This window comes from Drosophila pseudoobscura, chromosome 3, assembly GCF_009870125.1.
Source record: "Drosophila pseudoobscura strain MV-25-SWS-2005 chromosome 3, UCI_Dpse_MV25, whole genome shotgun sequence".
Lineage (NCBI taxonomy): Eukaryota > Metazoa > Arthropoda > Insecta > Diptera > Drosophilidae > Drosophila > Drosophila pseudoobscura.
Window position 1 is genome coordinate 12,937,295 of NC_046680.1, and position 25,236 is coordinate 12,962,530.

The 25,236-nt window shown below is 48.4% G+C and overlaps 3 protein-coding genes across 19 annotated transcripts in view; 1 reads left to right on the plus strand and 2 right to left on the minus strand.

Moving 5' to 3' along the window:
* The first annotated feature begins 2,395 nt into the window (after positions 1–2,395).
* Tsen15 (tRNA splicing endonuclease subunit 15) lies at positions 2,396–3,374 on the plus strand. The gene is made up of 5 exons (XM_001361022.4): positions 2,396–2,599; positions 2,708–2,745; positions 2,807–2,891; positions 2,948–3,104; positions 3,163–3,374. Exons 2-5 carry the CDS (start codon positions 2,743–2,745, stop codon positions 3,245–3,247), a joined length of 330 nt encoding a protein of 109 aa, XP_001361059.3. The 5' UTR covers positions 2,396–2,599; positions 2,708–2,742; the 3' UTR covers positions 3,248–3,374.
* A 24-nt stretch (positions 3,375–3,398) lies between these two features.
* Pkn (serine/threonine-protein kinase N) overlaps positions 3,399–25,236 on the minus strand; it is a 31,942-nt gene continuing 10,104 nt past the window's right edge. Inside the window, exons 1-11 of one of the 16 annotated variants that reach the window (XM_033378618.1) lie at positions 20,594–21,010; positions 20,140–20,461; positions 17,824–18,314; positions 10,716–12,020; positions 8,423–8,698; positions 6,678–6,929; positions 5,917–6,552; positions 5,473–5,844; positions 5,296–5,403; positions 5,096–5,236; positions 3,403–5,026 (exon numbers count right to left, since the gene is read on the minus strand). In XM_033378618.1, the coding sequence (XP_033234509.1) occupies positions 4,883–5,026; positions 5,096–5,236; positions 5,296–5,403; positions 5,473–5,844; positions 5,917–6,552; positions 6,678–6,929; positions 8,423–8,698; positions 10,716–12,020; positions 17,824–18,314; positions 20,140–20,461; positions 20,594–20,920 (4,374 nt within the window). In that variant the 5' untranslated portion in view covers positions 20,921–21,010 and the 3' untranslated portion in view covers positions 3,403–4,882. Of the gene's footprint in view, positions 5,027–5,095; positions 5,237–5,295; positions 5,404–5,472; positions 5,845–5,916; positions 6,553–6,677; positions 6,930–6,993; positions 7,302–8,422; positions 9,290–10,715; positions 12,021–17,823; positions 18,315–18,738; positions 18,868–20,139; positions 20,462–20,593; positions 21,022–23,858; positions 24,125–25,236 lie in introns of those variants that run through there. The other 15 variants (XM_033378617.1, XM_033378613.1, XM_033378614.1 and 12 more) reach the window with 15 other exon arrangements.
* Positions 12,110–16,530, minus strand: LOC15382889 (uncharacterized). 2 transcript variants are annotated; one of them, XM_033378627.1, is made up of 4 exons: positions 16,217–16,530; positions 15,056–15,395; positions 14,575–15,000; positions 12,110–14,514 (listed from the first exon to the last, which is right to left on the minus strand). In XM_033378627.1, the coding sequence occupies exons 2-4, from the start codon at positions 15,278–15,280 to the stop codon at positions 12,865–12,867; spliced, it is 2,301 nt and encodes a 766-aa protein (XP_033234518.1). In that variant the 5' UTR covers positions 15,281–15,395; positions 16,217–16,530; the 3' UTR covers positions 12,110–12,864. The 2 variants fall into 2 exon arrangements, with proteins under 2 accessions (XP_033234518.1, XP_004444224.2); XM_004444167.3 differs by having other exon boundaries at positions 15,056–15,527.

A 25,236-nucleotide genomic window follows, 5' to 3' on the forward strand; every position in this document is an offset into this window, starting at 1 on the left:
AGGGGCTCTTAAATTGTCATTAACGGAGGCACATACAAATCCAATAAGCGGTATTAATGCATGCATACCAATACTGTTTGCCACGTTTCGACTGCCACTGCCAAAGTTGTAAGCCATAATTGGTACATAATTCGCATTGAACTGCCAAGGACATTCCCCCCATTTGTTGGTGGCTGAAGTCTCATGAAATCTTTAATGCTAAGAAAACTCTTCTGCCATTGCGAGTCCGCTCTAAAGTTTAAGAAGAGTATAAAAGAAATTTGAATAGGCACTCCAACTCTGGCCCGAAGTCCAAGGGAGCTCCTAACCTGGCAAAAGTACGCAATAAGTACTCCAAAGCTTGTAAAAAACGAAGAATAAGTGCAGAAAGAAACAGGTCTGACCCGAATGAAAGGATGCAGAAGCAATCCAAATACCAAATAAAACTTTAATTTCCTGCTTGCACAACATAATGCCATCCACGGAGAGTGTCAGAGGAGGGGCTGGAACACTGACAGAGAGAGCCAGAGCTGGGGGACAAATTTAAAAGCCAAGGCACAGCTGACACGTCGATCCAATATTGTAAATCTCCATTGATCCCCGTGGAGCTGTTGCCGGTTGTTCAATTAAAACGCTCCCGGCGGCTGCCCTCAAAGCGGTCAGAGAGCGGTCCCGGAGTCCATGTCAAGCTCTGCCACCTCCGGTTCCACCAGTGCGCACTGCTGTGGCATGTGGCCGTGGCATGCAAATGACCAGCAGAAAGGTGCAAGGCAAGTACCAGTATGTGGCAAATATGTTAAGTGGCACCAGGAGAGGGAGAGAGAGAGAGAGAGAGAGAGTACTACAATTTGCATGCCCTGTGAAGCACTCAGCTGCTCCCACAGCTTCGTATGGGAATTTCTTCTGAAAAGAAAGGAAAACAATTTATATCATACATATATGAGCTCACCTTTGAACTTTACGAGGCGAAAGTATTTTTAATTAAAGCCAACAAGCAGCCAGCCAAGCCAAGCAGATGAAGCAATTGAACGAATGAATGTGTATGTACGCACACACACACACAACGACTACTAGTTGTGGACCATAAATGCTTCAACTGGCCATTTAGCCCTGGCAATGGCTACGCCATGCCGTGCCGTGCCGTGAGCTCGGACCCGGGGATAAGCGCAGAGGGCAGCCGGGCAGCCGGGCAGCAGGAGAGCAGTAGAGCAAGTGCAAATAATATTATGGCCAACTGCACGACACACCGCATCGCACCCATTCCAGGCACAAATAAGTTCCGGCCACTGGCAGGACAAACTCTGGACAGGACCGTAAACAGCATTAAGTAACCGCAAGCAAGCAGCATCCAACAGCCCGCCACCCCCGCACGCAAGCACACACATGGCTCTAAGCGTTAAGGGTACGTGCGCGTATGTGTGTGAGACTGTATCAATTGCTGTCGTTGCCGTTGTAGAAACTGTAATTGCCCTGGCTGGGAAGGCAGCTGAGGCTGGGCGGCCTCCCTCTGAGCGCCTCTGTACTCCGTCATATGGCCCTGTCATTGACAAGCTCAATAATAGCCATCGACCGCAGCATCTGGTCTACGCCGCCCGGTCGGAGGTCCATTGTGGTCTGAAGAATTTTCCGCATTGACTTTTCATCTTTGCATTGATTTTCTGGCACATCCTAATCGAATACCTTGAGCCTGCGCTTCCTTAGCTCCATGTTTAGCCCCGTCCACAGTAACGACTCCAACTGCAAACAAATCTGCATAGAACTGCGGGGAGTGTTGTAGGAGTGTTGCGAGAAGCAGAAATTTGCTTAACGCAGGCATTCATCCATTGATATGCATGCACATACCCATTCAAGTTTGGGCGAGGAAATCCTTTGGCTGGGGCTGCTGCCAAACCCTTATCACTTGGCCAGGCACTCGGGGAACACGCCAGCCGCAAGGCGAAGGTCCTGGCAGATGCCTTAGGAACTGCTTGCCATGCATATCCTCGAACCCGTTCCTCAGTCTTTGGCCAACTGCATCTACTTAGCATAATTTGTTGCCTTGTTCCTGTCTACATTGTCTACTCATGGAGTTGGGGCGGTCTGTACTGTCAAGGGCCCGAGTGGCAGTACTGTCTGTTGGTCTAGACAAGACAATGTCTGCATACAAAGATTCTATTTTGAGGAGGCGCGTAACAGACAATCAACGCTTAGTTTCGCCTCTTTCCCATAAACATTTTCATCAAAGAGCGGAGGTAATGAACTCTCTATGGCATCATTAAATGTTTTCATTAAATTCCTATTTTAATCAGTTCCGTTTTACCCAAGGAAACGTCTTAGCCCATTCAAATTCAAAAGTAGCGCCAACCCTTAAACGACTTGGAACTTAACAACACTTTTGGTTTTCCAACACAGGTCAAGCTTAACAGCAGTGCTATCGGAATTCCTTTAACAGAAGCTTTCGGCTATCGATTCTGTTGTCTTCCTGTTAAAACTCATGAAAATAAAGCAAAATAATTGTTTAATTAAAGTGCGCAACAAATGCAGCAGTTTTAAAGTGGCAGCCGTTTTGCTTGGAGTATTTTTCTTCAGCAATCCTACTAACGTCAATTTGTTTTTGTGGTCGAATTATTGTTAAACACAGGCAAGGCATTTCATTTGTTGGTACTTCAGCTGTTTCCGAAAAGTATTGTTTTAAACGACGGTGTGGCATTTTATTATATTCCATTTCAAACGCTTTCTCAAAGCATAGTGGGCGTAGAAGAACCTGGAAAAGCATTTGCAGCCATGGTGAGCGGCTCTCAGGTCGATGCATTAGCCTCCCTCCTGTACTCTCAATTTTTCATTGCAGCTTCAGCTGAGAGATTTTCAGAATGTATGTCCCGATGATTTGACAGCGGCCCTGGCTCTTCAGGTTTACAACGACTTAAAAAGGGGTAAATCAATCAATCAAATATGCTATTAAGGATCATTATAAAGCCTTTTTTCTTAGATGAGCGCTGCGGCCACCTGCAGCCGCACTACGATGATGATTTGAAGGTGTTCTACTTGCGGAAAGAGGACACACAGGCTGCTTACATACCCTTGCTCCATACGAAGGGCATTCATTTCAGCCTGGTTGAGGCAATGCAAGACAAATTTGGAAAAAAGTGAGCATTGGTTTAAATTATTGTTCTTTTTTTGTTTATTTTCCTTGTTCTTTTTCAGCAACATATTTTTGGCCATCGTGGATAATACAGGCAACATTTTGTATTACCAGGTGACCGAAGGATTCAGTGAAAAGAAGTTCTAAAGGTGCTTGATGTTTAATTTATAGAAAACGCTGTCCCTAATATTTTAAGATTATGTGTATTTATTTAGTCAATTGTTTACAGACTGTCAAATCCTTGTGAAGCATTAAAAACCCAATTTCAAACTTGTTTGATGACTCAAAACTGCATTTATTCAATAGCGATAGATACATTTATTCAAAAATCATATCATAGTTGCATAAATAAGAGGATACACGCACAACTTGGCAGCTAAAGGGAATGGGGGGACATTTTTGTTGGTGATGAATCGATATTCCAGGCCGCAAGTTGCCGTTGTAATTATAATCATAATCATAATCGTAATGACAATAGATCTGCTTGGTTGTATATTGTTCTGCATGAGGGGTGCAGTGCACGATCGTTATCATAATCGTATTTATCAATAATTATCTTCACATAATGATAGCTTAGCCTACGCTTCCATAATTGATTATTACAAACTTAAATACAATTTAAAAATTAAATTACAAATAGCATAGATCTTAAGTGAAACAACAATCCGATCGCATGCCACATGTCTCTGGCAACGAGGGGCAGACTCTCTCCGAACGGCATTATGTTTTTTCCTGTTAAAGCGTACCGTTCCGTTCCATTCTCTATTTCTCTCGTGGGCATACAAGCGAATCGTTTGAAATCCATATATCATTGAATTAAAATGCTCAAAGCAATACAGTTTTTTGTATAATAATAATAAATAACAAATGTAGGCGTTGTGTGTGAATTAAAAAATAATAAAATGTAGCTTTAAAATATAACACAACTCGGGCACACAATTGGCTGACACGAGTTGATTTGAAAACGCAAAGAAATTTACAGGGGTTACACTTTAAAACTGTAAGTATTATCTCTCAATTTCTAACTTTCTCTCCTTCGTTCTTTATCTAAAAATATGTTTAGAGGATGAGCTCTTTTATCAAGACATTTTCCTGGGATGTGTGCATGCAATATATGTATAAAATATATGTATCCGTGAATTTGTTCTTGTATGTGGTTTATGAAAATATGTTGCTACGCTCCGTTCCGCTTTGATCCGATCCGATACGATCTGATCTGATCTCCTACTGGTGGCGCTTGTAAAATAGCTGTGTGTATACATAATTTTCATCTCTAAAATCTATTTGGAACCTGGCTCACAATAAATCTGTCCAAAATCTACAACGTTGCGTATAAGGCCTTCCTAGGGTTCGTCAGACTATTCAATATATTCTCGTTCTCGCGTTAGGAAATTAAAAGATGCATGCTATGCAATATGGTTCATGCTGATGGAGGGGAAGGGTATTGTATTGTTTTGGATTGGATTGAAAGCGATCCGGCTCTGCTCCTGATTGATGATCGAAAAATGCGCTTGTTGTGCCCTCAAAGAGGACGTCTTCTAGTGGATTTTGTTAATGCTTGTTTCGGTGAGCAAGTGAGCAACACTCCAGTGATTAGATATAATATATGTCCTGTATGGGTATTATCTGGAGGCGTTCCTGTTTAAATATTTAACTCACATTCACTTAAGCTAACAATAATTCATACACATTTAAAAGCAGAGGGCGAGGGTTAGAACGATCGGGCTAGGCCCTTGGTGAGCCCATAAGACTAACTGGACACGGGGGGCGTGTTGCGGGACACTAACACCATTCGGCCGTGTATGAAAAGTCCTGGAAGAGCACCTGCTCATCCTCGGACAGGTGGCGCGGCTCCTTTGGTGGCGTCAATTGCGCCTTCTCCGACGTGAATTCCTCATCAAAGTTCGAGACATCTTCCAGATGGTTCTACGGAAACGAATTACACACAAATATATTTATCGAAATTCTCTTTGTCTGGGACGCTATTCGACTTACAATCGTGGGTACAAACGGTGGCTTGACCTTACGAAGCAGCAGATCATCCCAGACAATGGACCGGAAGAATGCCTGCTTCTTGACATCCTCCGCATCGCGCTCCGACGATCCTAGACGTCGCTCTGGATTCTTGCGCAGTAGCTGAAAAGTTATACGTACATTGATTAGTAAGAAAAGATCATTGAATGCGAATGACTTACCCTACGCATCACGGCTATGGCCTCGAGTGAGAGGAAGCGCGGATAGCGGACCTCATCATTCACAATTGAATCGAACACCTCCTCCTCATCATCGCCAGGGAAAGGTGACTGTCAAAATAGGATTGGAAGTCAGTTAACATCCGAAATACCCACAAGAAATCTTCCCGTTCGACTTACCTCACCAACCAACATCTCAAAGATGAGCACCCCCAGACCCCACCAGTCCACGGCCCTCGTGTACGAGGTCTCGGTGAGGACTTCGGGTGCCAGAAACTCGGGCGTGCCGCAGAAAGTACCCGTGCGATCACCGAAGCCCATGCCCTCCTTGCACAGGCCAAAGTCGGCGATCTTCACATACCCATCCGTGTCCAGCAGCAGGTTGTCCAGCTTCAGGTCGCGGTAGATGATCTTATTTTCGTGCAGATACTGGAGCCCCAGCACAACGCAGGCTGCATAGAAAACGGCACGCGGCTCCAGAAACACGTCCGTATGGATGTGCATCATCAGATCTCCTCCGGCAGCGTACTCCATCACAAAGCAAACGTGTTGCTGTCGAGGAAGCAAGGAGGTATCAAAGGTTAAAACTAGAAATCTCTCTCAGCTGACTTTGGGCTGACTCACATCGGTCTGGAAGCACGAATACAAATTGACTAAAAACGGGTGGCGCATGGCATTGGCCACTTCGAAGATGCGCTTTTCGCTCAGCAGCGACTCCACCTCATCGCGGGCGATAATGTCGCCCTTTTTCAGCGCCTTGATGGCATAGTACTGGTTGTTGCTGCGCAGCTGCGACAGGATCACCTTGCCAAAGTGTCCTCGTCCCAGCACACTCAGCAGTCGGAAGTTGTCCATCGACAGCATGCCTGCATTCGGAGGCGGTCCAGGCTTGACCAGACGCCCCCCGTCGTGACCCCCAGTCTCGCGGAACTGCAGTCCCCGAGCCACATTCTTGCGCTGCCCCTGCTGGCTGGTGTTGCTCGTCGATGAGGAGCTGGGCGTGGGCGTAGGCGTGTACACTGAGGCGGCAGCCGCTGCCTTGGCCACGTTTAACTCGTACTGATTCGCATAGATGGGCTGCTGCCCAGGCTGCTGCTGCAGCTTGTCCTGGCGCTGTGTGGGCTGCGGGAATTGCGGTGCGCCGGCCGACGCACTAACGCAATAGATGGTCGGAGTCGGCGGCTCCTGGATGATAGGCGAGGACTGTCCATACTGCTGTTGACTGCTGCCCACATAGAGTTTTCCCAACTGCGGTATAACCTGTGGCAAAGGAATTGAGAGATGTTATTGGTTTGGCATATTCTGTATTCTGTATTCATTTATATCAATATCTTTGGAAACAACTTGAGAGCTCTGCATCTGTGTCTGCCTCTGGGGCCGTTTACCTGCTCCAGCTGCTCCTCTTCACTCGTCGAACTGTCTAACTTTTCAACAACTGTCTCAAGCAATACACTCTCAACGAATGCCTCCGACTGCGACTGCGACAACAGCGACTGCGACTGGCAGTGGGACTGTGCCTCTGCCACCGCCTTTGTCTCCGGCTGTGGCTCTGGCTCGGCCACCTCCTCTATCAGGCAGCTGGTGGTGCAGCTGGCATCGATGGGTTCGAGGGTGATATGTACAAGACTGATATGCGCCTGCAAGAGGATTGTGGTTCAAAGAGCTGCGCTTCACAACGCCGGGGGGGACAAACAAACATACAGCAGGCGGTGCATTGCATATGGCAGGTGCGGATGTGGACAACAGCTGACGGATTGGCCAAGTCGGCGACAGATCCAGACTATGAAAAAGAGTATGGGAATGCTGCTGTGGCTGTTGCTGTTGCTGGAGCTGGACTGCAAACATTTTCCTCAGGACCTGCGCTAGTGCATGGAATGCTGGCACAATCATGACGTCACGACATGGCTACATACTTTAAAACCGATCGATATCGACGGATCAACGGATCGACGGAAGCTACATATACCGCAAGGGCAGTGGCAGTAGCAACAGCGGCGGCAACGACGGGCAACTGAAGGCAAACAAGTGCCAAAGTCATGACCAGAGGCCAGGCAAAATGGTCGCTTAGCATTTTAGGCGCTTCTGCGTCGTTCTTTGGGTCTAAAAATGGCCAATGGCTACGTAAGACGCGGGCCAGCGTAACAGCGCATAGCCCCAGTATATGGATGAGTCCGTACATAGATTGGAGGAGATGGGAGGAGACACAGAAAGACACCGATATGTACATACATACATATAGATAGGTAAACATCTTAAATGAAATGGAAAATGTGAGGGAACGTTGACGTTCTGCAATGTCGTGGAAAGTGTCGTGTGTGAGAGGTGATGGTGCTGGTGCTTATGGGGACAGAACACGTGAAGGGGCGCACTTTCGGGCCTCTCCTCTCCGCTTTCCCTGTGATCTTTTCGGAAACGTGTCTATTTAAAGCGACTCAAATTGTCACTTTTGGATATCTTATCGTTGGGATTATGTACATCAGTTCACTTCATAGATTTTCTATATTATTCAGAGCTCTCAAGTCGTTTGTGGTTATAAATAATTAGCAATGTAATTTATAAAGCATTTGTTTTATTTACAAACATCTTCAAGTTAGGATCAAGTGGGAGTTCTAACGGGAATTACGTTTCTAGGGTTGGATTTGACCGTTAGTTCGAAATTTATTTGTGCTTTCAATACTATGTTCTACTGTTAACACTAAAAGGCAGTGCTGGTAAACGCTATGTTAGATACAAGCCAAAAAACAAATGTGAGTGTTTTGTTGTCGTGTGCATGAGTATGTTTTATGAATAATATGTTTTAGGCTTTATGAACACTTTTTTGCACTCATCGCGATATTATTCGTCGAAAAGTGATAACGCACGAACACCAACAGCAATCGAATAACGATAACAAAACGATAACATTAACAATAACACCCAAAAATCGTGTCAGCCACAGACGAATAAATGTAAGAAACGAAAAAGCTTTTTGCGGATTAGTGAATAATATTAAATAAATTCGATTGCACGGATTGCAGGGCGAGGGTGTTCCCTAGCATACTTTCCGGGGTGACCCCGTCCTGCAAGCCAACAAAAAAAGCAAATTCCAAACCAAAAGCAAAAAAAGAAATCAAATGAAAAACCTCCTAACCTCCACACAGAAACGATCGCCCGCACTGGAACTGTGGCTGGACTGCACCAGATCCCGGCTGCCCCCGCCGCCATCGGCCCTGTACAGATACTCGTCATCGTCCTCGGGATACTCGACCAGGGGCGAGGGCGGCACCGATCTGTCCTCCTCCCGGCAGCCCAGCAGCACCACCGGCGGCATGGTCAGCACCGGACGGTGCAGCTGCTGTTCCACAGCCGATGGCCGCGACAGATCCTCGACGGCGGCAAAGCGACTGCTGGTCTGGGCAGGATCGGGCTGCAACTGAAATTGGTTGGTTGGTGGCAAGACGAGTGGACTTTGGCTGGGGCAGGGGTAGGTGACTGGGCGGCTGGCTGGCGAGATCGAGAGCGGTAGCGGTAGCGGGCTCGGGAGCGGTGTCTGGTCTGTGGTTAGTGTTGACTGGGTGGGTGACAGCGGAGGAGGAGGTGGTGGTGGTGGCGGCGGTGGCTGGCTCTGGCGCTGCTTGGCCCACTCGGAGGACTCGGCAATGCACTGCTCGATCATGCGTTGCTTCTGCTGATGCTGGAGCTGCTTCTCCTTCTCCTTATGTCTCGCCTGATCTTTTTGCTGCTGCTGCTGCTGCTTTTCCCTCTCCTGCTGTTCGCACAGCTCGAGGATGGCCTGACGCTGGGCCTCCTGGAACTGTTGCAATCTCTGCTGCTCCTGCAGCTGCCTCTGGTGCAGGGCCTGCTGCTCGGACTGCTGCTGCTGCAGCAGCAGGCTCTCGAGCGCCTCCTGGTCCAGCTGCAGCTGCTCCATGTCCCGCTCTTTCAGCAGGCGCCGCAGCGTGGTCGGACGCGAGTCCATGTCGGAGAGGAAATCAAATTCGTGCAAGGCATCCTGCAGCTGTCGACGATTAACGGAGATCATGACAGACGGATAACGGAAGACAGGAGACAGGCACACACAGACACACACAGAGGCAGAGATGCGCGCAGAAAGGGAGAGAGAAAGGAAGGGCAGCACAAAGCACAACGAGAGAGAATGAGAGAAAGATGGCGGCGTATTAAAGAGAATGAGAAAAAGCTTCTCTTTCGCACAGAGAAATGAACAGAGTGAGTGAGAAAGAGAAGTCAGAGAACAGAGAGGGGATAACGATGATGATGATGAATGAAGGAGAAGATTGAGAGGCAGAGGCAAAAAGGGAGAAAACGGCGGGGATCATCGGCAGAGCAAGCAGTGCGAAACTGACGGAACTAGTTCGCAGCCGCAACTCCTATGTCCGTATGACACTAACTCACATTTACTGATTTTCAACAGAATATTGCACTTTACACTTTCGAAGAGCCCTAATAGCTATAAAGCTCAATATGAATATACTGATACTCCTAATACTCTCAATCAGAAATCTAGCTTTTAAGATCTAAGACATTCAGTGTAATAATTATATACTGTCGAGGAATTGCTCAAACAGTGTTCGCATGAGACATGCCATCAGTCGAACAGCTAACTACACACAGCTGATTCAGACCAACAAGTTGTACTTTTACAATTAAAAATCGATTGCATATGTGAACTAAGGCACATACCCGCGTTTCTCTCGTTCCCACTGCACCCTTTTCCCTTGAGCTTTTTATATCTTGTCTCCCTGAAATTCTATTTCTAACAAATACTGAATCCTGACGAACTGTTGTATGCTGCGACTTCTATTATTTTTAGGGGAATGACACTTTCTTTAAGTTTTCAAGCGCTGCTTACAATTCTTCAGTTGGTCTTCAGGTAATGATAAGCTAGTGTCATACGGGTAACAACCAGATGATGGACTGTTTCCGGAGCTCCCTTTGGCAGTGGTTCGCACTGCCAACTAGTTGACACCAGATCATCGCTTCTAGAATTTTCGATTAACTTCCAAACCCACCATCTGCACGGATGCTTCTGCATGGAGTGTGTTGTGGCATCCACTTTAGACACTAGTATATAATTAAAGCTTATGTACATGTACGATCAAATGTGTATGTATAGTATGTATGAACAATCGATAATACAAAAGCCAACACCAAGGGATAATGATGCGATAACTGTACAGATGTTTATGTGTGTTGGTGGGGGTGGGGTTGGTTTTGGGGGTGAATATGTACATGAGATAAGAGTTGAGCAAAAGGAGCTGTGGCAATGGCAATGGCAGTGGCATGTGGCAGGCACAACGATCAAACCAGCTACGGGAACACAGCTATATATTTTTATAGTACATGGAGATCTTTACAGAGGGATTGAGAAGGTTGAGCTGCATACGGGCCTGGTCGTACGTAGATAATCTCTGGATAGCACTCACCTCCTGGTCCAACACCGGCGTGGTGGTCGATGACTTGAGCAATGGTGGCGGCGGTGGCGCCGTTGTGGGGGCGGCCGTGCGGCCACCGATGACCGCTGGTGCCTTCGCGCCTCCAGCCGACGGCGGCATCTGTATGATGAGCGAGCTGGGTCTGCCAGCGGCAGCGGCCGCTGCGGCGGCGGAAACGGGAGGTGTGTCGGGTGGCAGGACGCTGATCCCCTGCATGTGCATGGAGAGTGGGCGCATGCCACTCAACCCGCTGGCCGCCGGATCCGGGTACTCGCCGGGCGTTTCCACGTGCTCGTGCATGCCCGCATCCGGATTGAACTCCAGATTTTGGGCCTGCTCGCCGGGTGTATACGGCTCCGGCTCCACCAGGGCATCCGACGAGGGAGTCCTTGAAATGGGCGACTCCGAGTCGCGGGCAGGGGCAGCCGCAGCGCCTGTGGCTTCGCCCGATCCCATGTGGACATGGTTGGGGGCATTCCGCTTGAGCAGGCGACCCCAGGTGGCCACATTGATGTTCATCTGCTTGGCACGGGGGATGTTCTTTGCCTGCTGTCTGTTGAAGATCATGCGCTGGCGGCGCAGCTTGGGCTTCTGCGATATCATGGGATTGAGAAACTTGATCTCGGCGAAGAGCAGGCCCTGGGGCTCCAGCTGCAGGGCCATGCCGTGGCGCACATCGTCGATGAATTCCTCCAGTCGCAGGACCTTCACGGCGCACAGGGAACGCCAGTCGCGCCAAAAGACTCCGATCTCGAGCTCTCGGGAGCGGTCTAGATCGATGGAGAAGCGCTGGTCCCAGGCCTGCTGCGAGCAGGGCTTCCAGGAGGTCTGTCCCACGGTGATGTTGTCCAGCTTGATGGCGGCCATGATCTCGAACGAGGTCTCGTCCTTCACCGAGTAGCTCTTGGAGCTGCTGCGCGAGGTCACGCCCTTGACGAAGCTCCGCAGATCGCCGGGACTAGAGCTGTTGTCCTTGTCGCGTCGCGAACGCCCCGGAACATCCTCCAGCAGGCCCTGGCAGCCCATCAGTCGCACCTCCAGCTTGCCCGTGACACTGGCACAGCGCCCCAGCGACGACACCGACTGGTAGGGCTTGCCCCCCAACAGGCCACCCTGCCCGGTCTGCAGCGATGTGTAGGTCACGGGCACCGGCGACGTCGACTGCTGCACGATCTGCAGCTCCGTCTTCAGCTGCTGGGCCGCAGGAGAGTCCACTGGCAGCTCCTGGCGCCGCAGATCCAGCGAATATCGCAAGAGATCCAGTTTCCTCGACGACTCCGACAAGCGACCAGTGGCCTACGAAAAGGATAAAGCAATTAATGACTTAATCAATCATCTACTAAAAAATGTATTATATATATTAAGTAAGACCACACCAAAGGAAAGACACTACTTTCTTTTTTACAGACTATTTGATGACTTTATTACAACATTAAACATTAAACTGATTCAGCGCACAATCTGTGTGTATTCTTGTGTGAGGAACATTCGCGTTTGGGTTAAACCTAATCGAAAGAAATTCAATCCAGTGTGTGTCCAGGATCTTTGCGGGTTAATAGGGAGCGGGAGCGGTGAAGAGTGTTAAATGCAAGAGAAGGAAAGCTTTTAATTAGAAATCTGCGTGGCCTCAAAGTACAAAAGTGCAATAAACTGCACTGACCCGACCCAGTGGACCAATATCGTGAAAGAAATATGGCATGCGGAAGTCATGCGAATATGAAACTATCGAAATCGATCCGAAAACCGAGCTCAGCTTGTGGCAGTGAAAGATCCTTAGAGAGCCTCTTATGATATATTTTAAGAGACACGTTTTGAAGTGGTTTTGCGATAGAGCAAAAGAGTGGATTGAGTGCGAAAGGCACACAATTAAACAAGTGCATATATTTGAATGCGAGCGAGTGTCTGACTTAAACCCCTCCCTCATTCTCACTTATTCCATTCATGTCTCTTTCGCTTAAATGTCGTGCGTCCGAGTCTCATGTGAGCGCACATTCTTGCCATTCATGCAGACCTCTACTTGGTAGGGATTCGAATCGACAGCTGCCAGGGGCATTAATTAAGGGAAACTAAAGCACACATATGTGCAATCCTCCTTCCAGAGGCCTCTACTCTGCTACTCTACTACTCTACTACTCTACTGTTACTGCGGCCTCCTTAGCACTGGTCGCTCGCCCAGAGAGAAGGCTCTGCCGCGCAACTGGAAGCGTTCGGCCAGCCATCGCTGGCAGCTCTCGCACTGGCAGTTGGGGTTCTTGGTGGGTCCCACATGGTGGCCGGGCTTGCGCATGGCCACCACATTGCCGAAGCGCCGTGTCTTCTCCAGGTGCTCGTGGGTGTAGCCCGACACGGTGGCGGTGGAGGCCTCACTGGCCACGCTCGGGCTGTCGCGGGAAATCTCAAAGCGTCGCCCTGGCAGGGGGGAGGGAGTCACGACCGTTGTGCCGAATGTGCTGGCCGAAGTGGTGCTGGGCGGGGCCTCGCTGCCACAGCGCAGCACAGTGGTGGCCGCCGAAAGGAGCTGCGGGGAACTGCGCTCCGAGGAGGGCGATCCAGAGGCCCCCTGCACGCTGAGATTGTCGCGGGCCTCGCTCTTCCAGCGGTAGCTCGGATGGAGCAGTCGAAACGGATCCGCACTGGCTGCAGAGGCGGGCTGGACAGGAGCCGTGACTGGCGGCGTTGGCTGGCCAGGATTGGGATGGATTGAGGGCCCAAAGAACTGCAGGAAACCGGGGCGATTGCGCTGCTGCATTTGCGATATCTGCCGGCCCGGGTAGGTATTGAACACATTCGTGTCGGAGAAGCCATCCGATTCGGAGGGGATCGTGTCGCTCCGCTGGAAGGAGTTGCGCTGCGATTGCACTTCTTTGATGGTCTGCAAATGCTGCTGGTGTTGGTGTTGATGCTGGTGCTGATGCTGGTGCTGGTGCTGATGCTGGTGTGGATGCGGCAGTGGCAAGGTGGGGGCTGTAGTCTGGGGCTGATCGAAGGAGTGCTGGCGCGACCAGAGCCTCTCCATCTGGCTGATGCGCAGGCGATCCAGCGAGTTCTCGTAGTCGAAGCTATCCGATTTGGTCAGCCCAAAGTCTGCCAACGGGTTATCCGGCTCGTCCGTTTCCTTCCACGAGGAGTCCACGCAGTCGGTGCCCGCTGCCACGCTGGAGATGCTGCTGCAGGTGGCATCACGGGGCATGGTCGAGTGCGAGGAGTTCGGGTAGGTGCTGCTGATGGTGTCGTCGCTCGGCTGCCGCATGTACTTCTGGCGCAGATTCGCCAGCTTGGCTGCCCGCTGGTCGCCGATGTGTTTGCGGAAGAGCAGCTGCTTCGATTCGGTCACCTCCTCGGCGGTGCTGCATTTGGTGATGGCGTGGCCCAGGCTCATCTGGTGGTTGTCCTTCGGCTCCTTCTGATGGCCCAAGCGACGCGGCAATGCTCCGCCAGAGATCCGCTGATGGCGCAGCAGCATCTGCTCGTTGTCAAGCACCGTTTGGGGAGTGGAATTGGAGTCCAGGTCGTAACGCTTGCTCCCGGCCAGATCCGAGTCCGAGCTGGAGCTGGAGGAGACCTCCACATCTGCCTGCTGCTCGTCGTCCGCCTCCTCATCCCCCTCGGAGCCCGTGCAGTACACATCGATGTGGACGGTGCGGGGCTTCTTCTCCCCCAGGTTGGGGGGCATCCGCGGTGAGGTTCCTCCTCCCCCATGATGTCCCCCAAGAGGCGGTATCCTAGGCATCGAGGCCGACTTGAATGTGGACGAGGGCGTGGTGGGCGTTGGCGTGGGCGAGTAGGTTGGCTGCAAAAATCAATCGATTAGGAAAGAGCGCAAGGTGCATCCTCTTGAGCCTTGGCTTACCACATAGGTGTTCGCCTCCTCTGCCTGCCGCCTGGTGGCAAAGTTCATGAGAGCCTCGGTGGTGGCCCGACGCTGCTCGTAGGCGGTACGTCGACGCTGTTGCGGCTCCACCAATTGCGGCTCCTCGTGGTCGCTGGTCTGCGAGAAGGCATCGCGCAGCTGCTGGGCCCGCACCTTGTTGTGGTAGACGAAGGGCTCGTTCGGTCCTGCGGCCGCTTCCTGCGGCAGGAAGTCCGCCACAGCGGAAACCATGATGTTGCAGGTGCTCCGACAGCGCGTTCCGCACACTTGAGCTGTGGCGCCTGGAGCGGATGTCCCCGCGGGGAGGGCACGCGACGCCTGGGGACTGCCGAAGGCCGAGTCCGCATTGGTGGTGGTGGCCGAGGAGTTGGTGGACCGGAAGCTGGTCCCCATCGTGTTGGCTGTCTACAAGATGAACGTGGGATGAGCCTCTAGTGCTCCGCGCTGCCACAGGACTTACCTTGTCGACATCCTGCTCTGTTTCGGGTTCATCGGAGGGCGTGCACCACTTGTAGACCACACGCACGGGATGCACTGGCTGCACTGGCCCTGCACCGCACTCCTTGTGCACCGCCTCTCCGGCACGGGCAAACGTGAGATGGGCACGCACTGTCCACTCGGCCGTCAGCTCGTGGGGCAGCGGTGCAGCTCCAGGAGCCGCCAACGAGGCAGTGGGCGTGGCCATCACTCTCCCTTACGCACTTTCGTTGCCAGAACACATTGCGGTTCTAAACTGTTTGTTCAAGGTGCCATCTATATCGGACACATGGATACACTCACGCACATATGTATGTATGGCACTATATACGATGGATGTACATATGTATATATATATTCACACACGATATGTTTTATTCTTATAACGGTGGCTAAAAATACATATCTTGAAACCGTTTTTGATAGTTCTATCGTTCGTGCGAAATGCCCGAAAGCTGAATTCAAACATTTATTGTTTAATTTTTTTTTTCTTTGATTATACGCGTGTTTTACAGTCGAAAGTGCCTATGAAGGACATGCCGATGAATATTTAATTTCAATACTGCATCTTAGAGTCTATAGAGTCCATAATTTTGACATCTATAATTTGCAAAGAAAAAATACAAAATTAAACCCTTTTTTGTACAAACATTTGCAACTTTTCAACTGCCATCCTTCATAGGCACTATTGACTGTATTCACTTTTGTTTTTCCGTATTTTTAGCTTCATTCAGCCGCACACACACCCACACACAACAAACGCGAGGGGTGGAACTGAAAGCACTTTCGTTTTTGAGTATTTTTCGACTTTTGTAAAAATTGTGTGTCTAAATTTATGTGATTTTTATTTTTAACAATTGCAAGATGACCCCAAAAAGACCCTCTCACGATTTGAGAGCAGGAGGGAGAGAGGCGTGAGAGTGGAGTGCATAGGCTGATGATCCGCTCAACGAAAATTACGCAATTGGCAGGTGCACGCGGCGTATGCGTAATATGGAGTGTGTGTATCAGGTGTGTCGGCTCCCGGTTCCCGGCTGCGGCTCCCATTTCTTTTGTTTTCTCATGTGTGTGTGTGTGGGTCTGATTTTCCTCTTGGAGTTTTCTTTGATCTCGTCCATGATTATTATTATTTTCATATTATTACATATTCATAGAGTTTCGAACGAGCACGAACACGGAACACGGAACGCGAAACGCGCGGACAATAATACAAAAATCTCTATCGGGGGAAGCGTCAGAGGCAGCAACAGCAACAGCAACGTCAACGGCAACACAACTTGAACTGAACGCAGCAGCGGAAAAGCTGCTTGGGAAAATTCGCCAGAGAAACAAACGAAACGGTAAGAGATTTTTCACATTTTCTGCGGCTGGCCAGAGAACTTTGCTCACGCTCGGACGAGATTTGTTGCCCGATCCAAACAGATGTTTAGATATATCCCCCCCAAACGACAGCGCGCGCTCTCTCTCTCTCTCCCCTCTCTTTGTTCTAAAAATGTTGTGACCCAAAGGGCTGAAAGAGGAGGGAGTTTGTTTATCATTTCAGTGATGTCTGAACGAATAAAAACTTCAGAGTTCCATCATTGATGGCACACGTCTGACAAGGGGATCAGTGTACAGTGCGTTTCACAGCCATAGGCCCAACTAGTGAGGAAATCTTTCCACTGTTGGGGGATCTTATGGTGCTGGCACTGTAACGCCCTGTACTTCCTCTTGAGATCAACTCCAGCCGACAGATGCAACAGGCGTCGCCAGTCGTCGCCGCAAACAAGCCGCAAAACAAATAAATACGAGTATGGGAACGGCAATGGGAATCTGGCCACAAATATAATATTTAGGCCAGAATCCGAGCTGTTGCGGAAGTGGAGAGGGAAGCCCCTTTACAGCCGACAGATAAATCACCCAGAGAGCCACGCGACAGGAAAAGCACACAGCGGACAGCTCATTGGGAAATCCACGAAAAGAAGAAGTGTACAACAGTATGTATGTCTTTCCTTGGATTGTGAAATTGGGAAAACACTCGTACTGAAATTGTCGCACAGTTTTCCGAGTGACTCTCGGAATGCTCTTGCTCTGAATTCCAGGAATTCATTTGCCCAACAAATTAATTCCTGGGAACTACATTTGTTCAACGAATCTTTGGGCAGACTTTTCTAATTCCAAGAAATTGTCAAATCTTAAAGGGATCTTTCAATCCAACAATTGCCTTGTTTAAAGGAGTTTTTTCTGGATCTCTTTTCCTTCAGAATTATTCTGGAAACCGAGAATGTTTCTGAATTATAGAGCACTGTTTTGCTGGCGACAAACTGCACATAAAAACCGACAAATCCCCAACCGGAATACCCTATAGAAAATTATTAGGGCAGGCCCTGGGGCACACTTGCCAAATAATTTTCGTATTCGGTTTTTTGGTGCCGACCAAGTAAATGCGACACATTCCACGTCCATTAAATTAATGAGACGACAGTTAGCGGGCGAAACTAAAAAAAAAGATACGAAATGAAAACCGAAACGAACGAAAAACGGACTGAAACAGCCGCATAATTAGCCTCGTTTCTCGTTCCTTCTTGTTCCGTGGACAAAATCACGTATACGTATACGTACGTATATGAATCATACGCCGTGCGGCCGTATGGCACACACCTGAGCTTCAGAGAGGCAGATATGAGAAGCGTTCCGCTTACCTGGCCACTGGCCAGATCTAATTAACTCTAGGATTACCCCTTCTTTGGGGTCTGGGGTCTAGGCACTCACCTCCTGCAGCGCCTTCTTGTCTGGGGCTCGATTCGCCGTCTGGAGAGTTCGTATGACATTCTTGGCTCCGTCGACGACGGCCGCCTCGATGCGCAGCCGATGACGCAGCTCCTCGATGCGCTCCTCCAGCGTCGTCTCCAGGCTCTGCGGCTGGCCATCATCCATCAGCTGGCGCGTGGCCTTGAGCCGATCGGCCTGCTCACGATTCTGTTTGACCTTGATGATCCGCAGCCGCAGAAACTCGATTTTGGCCTTCGAGTCGGCCAGCATTTGGTGGGCCTCCGCCAGCAGCTTCTTGTCGCAGCCGGCGCCCAGTGACTGGATCATATTCTCCGCCCCCGTCTTCACCTTTATCTCGATCTGCAGCTGCTTCTCCAGCGACGTCAGGACTTTGTCGTTGGCGGTGGAGGGTGCGCCGGTGCCACCACCGCCCCCCAGGGCACCGCCCATAATTATCCCGCCATTGGGATCGATGTTGGCATTAATCGATTCTGTAAAAGACAAACACAAGAGGATTAGTTTTCTGAGAAACGAGAAAGGAGCCTCAGAAGAGGCTCTTCCACTCCCATTTATATTCCACTTTCAATGGAACCTGCACACCCTTCAAATATGGCTATCAATTATCAATCTTAACCACTGGACAAGGCTTTTTTCTGAGGGGTTTACAACCCGATAACACGATAAGATCTCTTGCAAAAGGAATATCTAGGCATTGGCTATGGATTCGGCAAATCAATGCTCCCGCAAGACATGGCATATTGATGCTCGACCCGGGACGAAAAGAGAATGCCCAAAAATAATACCAAAACAACATAAATGTCGTGTGCATGACGCGCCACATGAACGCCCGATTCTCGCCGATAGGGGACTTTCGGGCCACTCCCAATACACAAAAATTCTTCATCGGCTACTAACGTATCACAGCGGAGAGTTTCCTGTCCTCAGAAGTACAGCCTCTGTTTTGTTGCAAATGTTGTATTTGCTCAATGGATTTTATCCCTTTCGTTGGCATTTCGAATAACTTTTTATTCAATATTTTATGACTGCTGAGGCGACGAAAGATTGTTTTTCTTTGTTGATTTCTTTAATTTCCGACTTGTTTGCCCCCTCCCTTTCTCTCCTGTCACTTTTGCGCCATGGCTTCTGCTCTGCATGTCGCTCAATGTACAGATGTGTGGATATTTATGCCTTATGCCACACATAATCAGCTCTAAATCGTTTGCAGTTATGCAGCTCTCTGTGGCAGAAGCTGCCAAACCCGTCAATCATTTCATATGTAGCAGCCGACTCCGGCGCCACACAATGCTGCTGCAGCTCCATTCTTAGCTTCTTTCGCTTCTGCGGGTGTCTGTGTCTCTGTCTCTATCTGTGGGACAAACACGGAAGCTAAACAGCAGATAAATAGAATGTCGAGCTGTCTCCATTCGAAATTGTAAGCAAAACCGACAAAAGCACGAATAAAGCGAGTCAGAGGCAGCAGCATTTCATGACAGTTGAGTCAATAGTTGGCTAAAACCTACAATAGAGAGAAAAAGAACCATTTCGGTGTCGCTTGTTAGCGAAATATGGAAGGGGTATCTAACAAACGAGCATCAGATCTGAATAGAACACTTCTGGAGGACAAAGAGAGAGAGATAAAGAGAGAAAGAGAGTGGCCAACAGGTGAGTGGCTTAAGTGGCGAGTGCGTGACAAAGGCTCGTAAAAGACGGCATGAACTCATCCCCAAAAGAGCTATGACACTTTCCACACTTGTCTTTATTTGCTTTTACACTACAAGTGGAAGGGTACTTGAGGTTTTTGGGATGGGTACGCTCTAGTGCTGCAAAAGAGAGTGCCGGAGAAGGCACACACTGGAGACCTGGGACCGAGAAGGCGAAAACAACATATGTACTCTACGTACACGTCGTGTGCGTGACAACGCTCCTTTCGTTGCTTGACTCGAGTATCGAGTATGCCAGTTTCAGCGCTTAGTACCTGCACTTCCCTAAATTTCCACTGGAATTTCCAGTTTGTTTGGGTTATAGCCTCGCTTCTACCTGGAGCACACCCTTCCTTCGTTCGTTTTATTGGGAATACACTGTACTTGTATTACTCAACGAAAAAAAAACTTGTTGCATGGAAATGCGTGTGTTTTACTGCCGCCTGTCGCTCTCTCGTGTAATTGCAGCAGTTTATGAACGAAAGACCATTGGCTTTTGGGAAAGTTGTTGGGCTTTGTGGGGGGGTTGGGGGGTGGGATAGTTTGTTTTTAATGGATTTTCGAAATATAAATAAAGCGGAGAGGCGGAGGGTAGTCCATCTGTTGCACAACTTACCTTGTCCGTTGCTGTTGACGGCCGTGTTGGCCGACGTTAGGAGTATTTGACTCTCGAGCTCCTGCAGCTCGGACTTGAGTTCCGCCAATTTGCTCTTGCTCTTCTTCACGAGCACCGCCACATCGCTGAGGGAGCGCCGGTCCTTGGCCACCTCGCGCAGCTTCTCGGCGCCCTCTTTGATCTTCAGCTCCTTGCGGATCTCGCGGCGAATCGCCTCCTTGATCTCCTCGAGCCGTATGGACATACAGCTCTCCGGCAGGTTCTCTGTGAATCCATATTTATGACTGAGTTCGTACAGAACGGGATGCTTGATGTATTCGCCCTGCGGAAAGGAAGGAAGCCACGATATTTTACAGATTAGAATGTTGTGTTATTCATGGCCACAGATCCTAGATAGATAATATCCCGATTTGTCTCTCACACACACACACACACGCACTTGGGGCCTACTCACATCTCCGGATATCTCGTAACAGGAACCATTTACCGAATCAATGTACTGGGTTCCATCATCGTCGTAGCCCTGATCGCCGTCGTCTGTGCCGAAAACATTGCTCATCATGCGGTCCCAGAGGCCGCTGTTGGACCGTCTCGCCGTGGAGTTGCCACTGCATCTGCGACGGCGAAGGGGGCGGGGCAGGGAATGAAACCTCCGAACAGACTGTGGGGCACTGGACACCGACACCGACACCGAAACCGAATCGGCGGACTCGTTATCCCTGTCCCGCTGGCGCTGGGATGGATTGATCATGCTGCGTATTCGGTTTATAAGTCTGGACATAATTCAACTCGTTTTCCCGCTAAGACGCACACTCGGGTCGTGCGGTGGGGTGGGGTGGGGTGAGGAGTTTCTACTGATTACCACCACACTTTGGTCATTTTATGGCTCACGGTTTAACAGGCAGCTGACAAGTTCACGGTAATTAGGGATCCGCGAGGTGGAGATACAAAAAGAGAGAGGCGAAGGGGAAGATGGAAACATTTATTCACACGACTCCAACTCAAAAACCAACTCCGTCTGCCATCTACCATCTACCATCTACCGTTTATCTAGAAAATGTTTTTTCTCCTCACTCGAGCATTTCCCCACCCTTTCTTTACTCTTTACTCTTTGCCACCTGGCTTTCTCATTAAACGCAAATCGCCTCGAGATTGTCGTCAGCGTTTGATAAGCAAACAACATCAACAATCCGTAGAACAACAGGAGGCCACAAGATAATTGCTATGCAAATTGGAGTTCTAGTCGAAATCGATTCGAGTTGAGTGTCATTTCACCCAGAAACAGTTCCCTCCTGGCCGTTACACTTTCTCGATCTAACGATCTGGGATTCCTGCTCGGAATCGGTATCGGAATCCAATGACAACTGAAAGTTTCAATTGTTGAATGGAAAGTTCCATCGAATGAACGAGATCGCGTAGAGAATGCTGCCGATCGATTTGGAATTCTAGACGAATAATTGCTGGATGGTTGATTGCTTTCTATGAAAAAAAGAGGCATTTAAAGAGGCAACGATTTAACTCTTTTTAAAAATCATTAAAGGCATTATCCATTTGTGCTACTGATAAGGTGGAATTCCAGCTGTTTCCGTTTCACTTTCAAGTTCATATCTTGACCTTCTTCCGTTTATCACCCATAAAAGAAGGCGGGGCCTGGGCGACTCTGCGGTGCCTTTTCCAATGCTTTTCACCCCCATTTAATATCCCCCCTTAAGCTCTTGTTTACACAATGAGGCATACAACATTGTTACTCAGTCTGCTATCGTTTCCCAATGTTTAGACTCGCGTATTTCCACGTACTCTATTGTATTCTATTCCCCAAACAAAAAGGCAAGTGCGAAACAGAACAGGGCCAATACCCAGACATGTACGAAATAAACAGGAATAGGAAAAACAACTTCGATTAGTTCCCTTTTAAACATAGATTTAAAACGAAACAGAAAGCAGTGAACTAGTGGCATATCTATTAGAACAGCTTTGATACCATGACTCACTGAAGGAAATGTTCTCTAATCTCGATCTGTTAAGCAGCTTAGACCTTGGAAAATATTGCAGCAAATGTTTCCCAACTAAATTTAGTAATATTTATAGTAATATTGTGATTTAAGTTGCCCTTCTGGAACTAATGCGACCCTGACAGGGCAAAAAGCGAAATGGAGAATATAACAACAAAACGTTCTCTTATCAAAACGGCATTCTGAGGCATACGCGGGGCTGATAATAGTCAAAAGTCTCGTAACGTTACTCAAGAAACTATGAATTCCATAGGAACTTGTTTGTTTATACATTGCACACCGCGTTGGTATTTAGAGTGTATATTATTTAAATTTAAATTCTTTCGGGGCATTTTGGGACAACTTTTGGATGAGCTTGTACTTCGTTTTACGTCACTTCACAGATAATTATGCAAATGTTATGAAATGTTTAACTTTTTTAAGGGAATTTTCTGAGTCACCGCCGCCGCGCGAACCCCACTCGTAACACCAACTGTCCCGCTAATCGAACCTCTTGATTGGAACTCGAACTCGCTCTTAGCTACGCGGCCAACCGACCAACCGACCGCCTATAGCCGAACGTTAGAACATCGAACCACGTATCATGTCGTTGCTTCTGGCTGTGTGGGTGGGGGTGTGTGGGCGGTGTCCGGCACAACCCGAAACGAGCCGAATCATGACGAATGGCAGGCAACAAGCAACAGGTTCGCTTCAAGCTTCAAGCTCCAAGCTCCAAACGCAACTAGAGATGGGAGAACCCTCTCGAACCGCCAGAATACACGACACATATTATCAACACCTGAATCCTGAATCCATGCACATGTCTAAACGCAACACGTGGGCTCTTCAAGTGCAACTCAGACAAGATTGAACCTGTTCATTGGGGGAGGGCGCGTTGGGTGCTGTGGCACATCACTAGCAATCTTGTTTGCCGTTAGTGACACTTTTAATTAATTTTACTTTCATTATTACTAGAGATAAACGAATAGAAATCAATAGGGAATTGGCAAAAAAAAAAAAAAACAATTGAAAGTGTAGAAGTTGCTGTAATCCTTTTATTTTGCACCGCAGCCCCGCTTTCCATTCCATTTTCACTGTGGAAAAAGACAAGGACGTTTGTTGTCTGGGAAATTTGAGCGGCATGTAGTAACAGTGTTTTCGAAATAATAATAGTGCGCCTCAATAAGATTGCATAAGGCTATTGCTGAAAGGCACAGACGACATAATCAGTGTAAAATGGCAATATATTGTGGCATGGATGGGATGGATGGGATGGGTGTGCGGCTGCATCAAGACAAAGGGAGTCTGAGAAAGTTTCTAAGCACAGCCAAAATGGAATAAGCCTGTTAATTTGCTATGACGCAGGCAAGGCTGCTGCGCTGGGAATGGGCAGAGGGAGATGCAAGATGCGAGAGAGCAGAGAACATTATGAGCACGCTGCTGCAGTCGCCACGTAAAAGCTCATTTGCATTTATTGATCCTCTCTTTTTTGAAGCTTAACAGAGGCTTGACAGAGTACTGGAATGTTAGGGCCTTAGACTCTGCATATACCCTGTATACCTGCGTATATGGAATGCATATGCATACATCTTTCACACCCCCATTGATGATCATTTCAAAGGATAGTTCGTTCGAGGTCTTTAAATGTTTACATGGACTCCAGAAAGTAAAGTTATTCTACCAATAAACCATTTCCCTCCGACTTGTCCCCACCCCCAAAATACATACGTGATACAGATATCCTTTGAGGCGCGAGCGTAGATCCTTGAGGAACACCATATTCATGGTGAGAGCCATGATCGATGCGCGGTACACTTTGATTTTGTTTAGGGGCGGATAAAACTAATACTTAAACTTTGGCAGAGACATTGATCGATGGAGCAATGCGACAGTTCGTTCTTTCTTTCTTTTCGTGAGCTCACTGTAGAAATATGCGAAAATTCGTATACTCATTTTCCAAAAGAAAATCGCACAACGCAAATAATGTCTTTGGCTGTGACAAAACTGGGCAAATATCTTCGGCCATAATGAAAAGCACAAGACGGAGGCGGCACCACACATCAACGACTATACACGAAAGATATATGTATCTATCTAGATACATGGGTGCTCACATATGTATGTACATATCTGCTGTATATCTGCTGTTTCTGTATACAATATCGGAGGATATACAATATATTGAATGTAAAAAGCGACACGACACGCTGCGAGAGCCAGAGAAATGTCAAGGCGCTGCCAAGACGCAAACTGCAATGCGAAATGGGCAAATGGAAAATGGGCGGAAAAAAACGCTTTCCTCAAGACTCCGCGCGGGCAGCCAAGCGATTAGAAAGCTTTTCGATTTGCGCACAAAAATTACGGACAAAAACGAACAGAAGCGAATATTTTCAGCATTTTCAGCACTGCGTGCCCTGCCCCTCCTCGTGCATTCAATTGGCATGCAATGCACACAGATACAGATACAGCTATAGATACTACATGTGCTGGCGTGTATCTATGGGATACATCATCGTTCATTTGTGCATCGCTCTGACTCGAACTGGAACTTTTTTGTCTGGTGTTTTATTTTGGAAAAGATTCTACAACGAGCTTCGCATAATTCAAGAATTTTCCATTCATTTACCTGCAACGACAGAGAGAGAGAGAGAGAGAGAGAAAGATCATTTATTAGTACAACATATCGTATGAGGTGTGTGTGTATGTGTGTGTGTGTGTGTGTGTTCGGGAAAGATTCGTTTAACTAATGCTAATGATGATGGACCGTTCGCTTTGATTCGGACTTGAGGCAATCCCAAAATTGATAATTGTCTGGTGGCGCCCCGCGCTTTGAAGTTGAATCACGTGGAAGGGCGAGGCACTGGCACTGGTACTGTGAATGAAACTTACGATTTCTAATCGGTCATTTGCCCCCCCTAACAGAAGATCGTGACATTAGGGGTATTCGGCAGGCCAAGCGTTGTGCCGCACGCACAACGAATCAAACCGAAAACAAGGTCGTCCAACTGCTATATATCTGCTCTACAGATACACAGATACCCAGATGTGTGTGTGTGTGTGTGTGTGTGTATATATCAACCCATAAGATACCCTTGGGGCCTGATGA

Coding starts and splice junctions, on each gene's coding strand:
- Tsen15 (XM_001361022.4), top strand. Junction 2,892..2,947: donor TTACAACGACTTAAAAAGGG/GTAAATCAATCA, acceptor CTTTTTTCTTAG/ATGAGCGCTGCGGCCACCTG. Junction 3,105..3,162: donor CAAGACAAATTTGGAAAAAA/GTGAGCATTGGT, acceptor GTTCTTTTTCAG/CAACATATTTTTGGCCATCG.
- LOC15382889 (XM_033378627.1), bottom strand. CDS start 15,280: ATGGCCACGCCCACTGCCTCGTTGGCGGCTCCTGGAGCTGCACCGCTG. Junction 15,001..15,055: donor CAGAGCAGGATGTCGACAAG/GTAAGTCCTGTG, acceptor TTCATCTTGTAG/ACAGCCAACACGATGGGGAC. Junction 14,515..14,574: donor AGGAGGCGAACACCTATGTG/GTAAGCCAAGGC, acceptor TGATTTTTGCAG/CCAACCTACTCGCCCACGCC.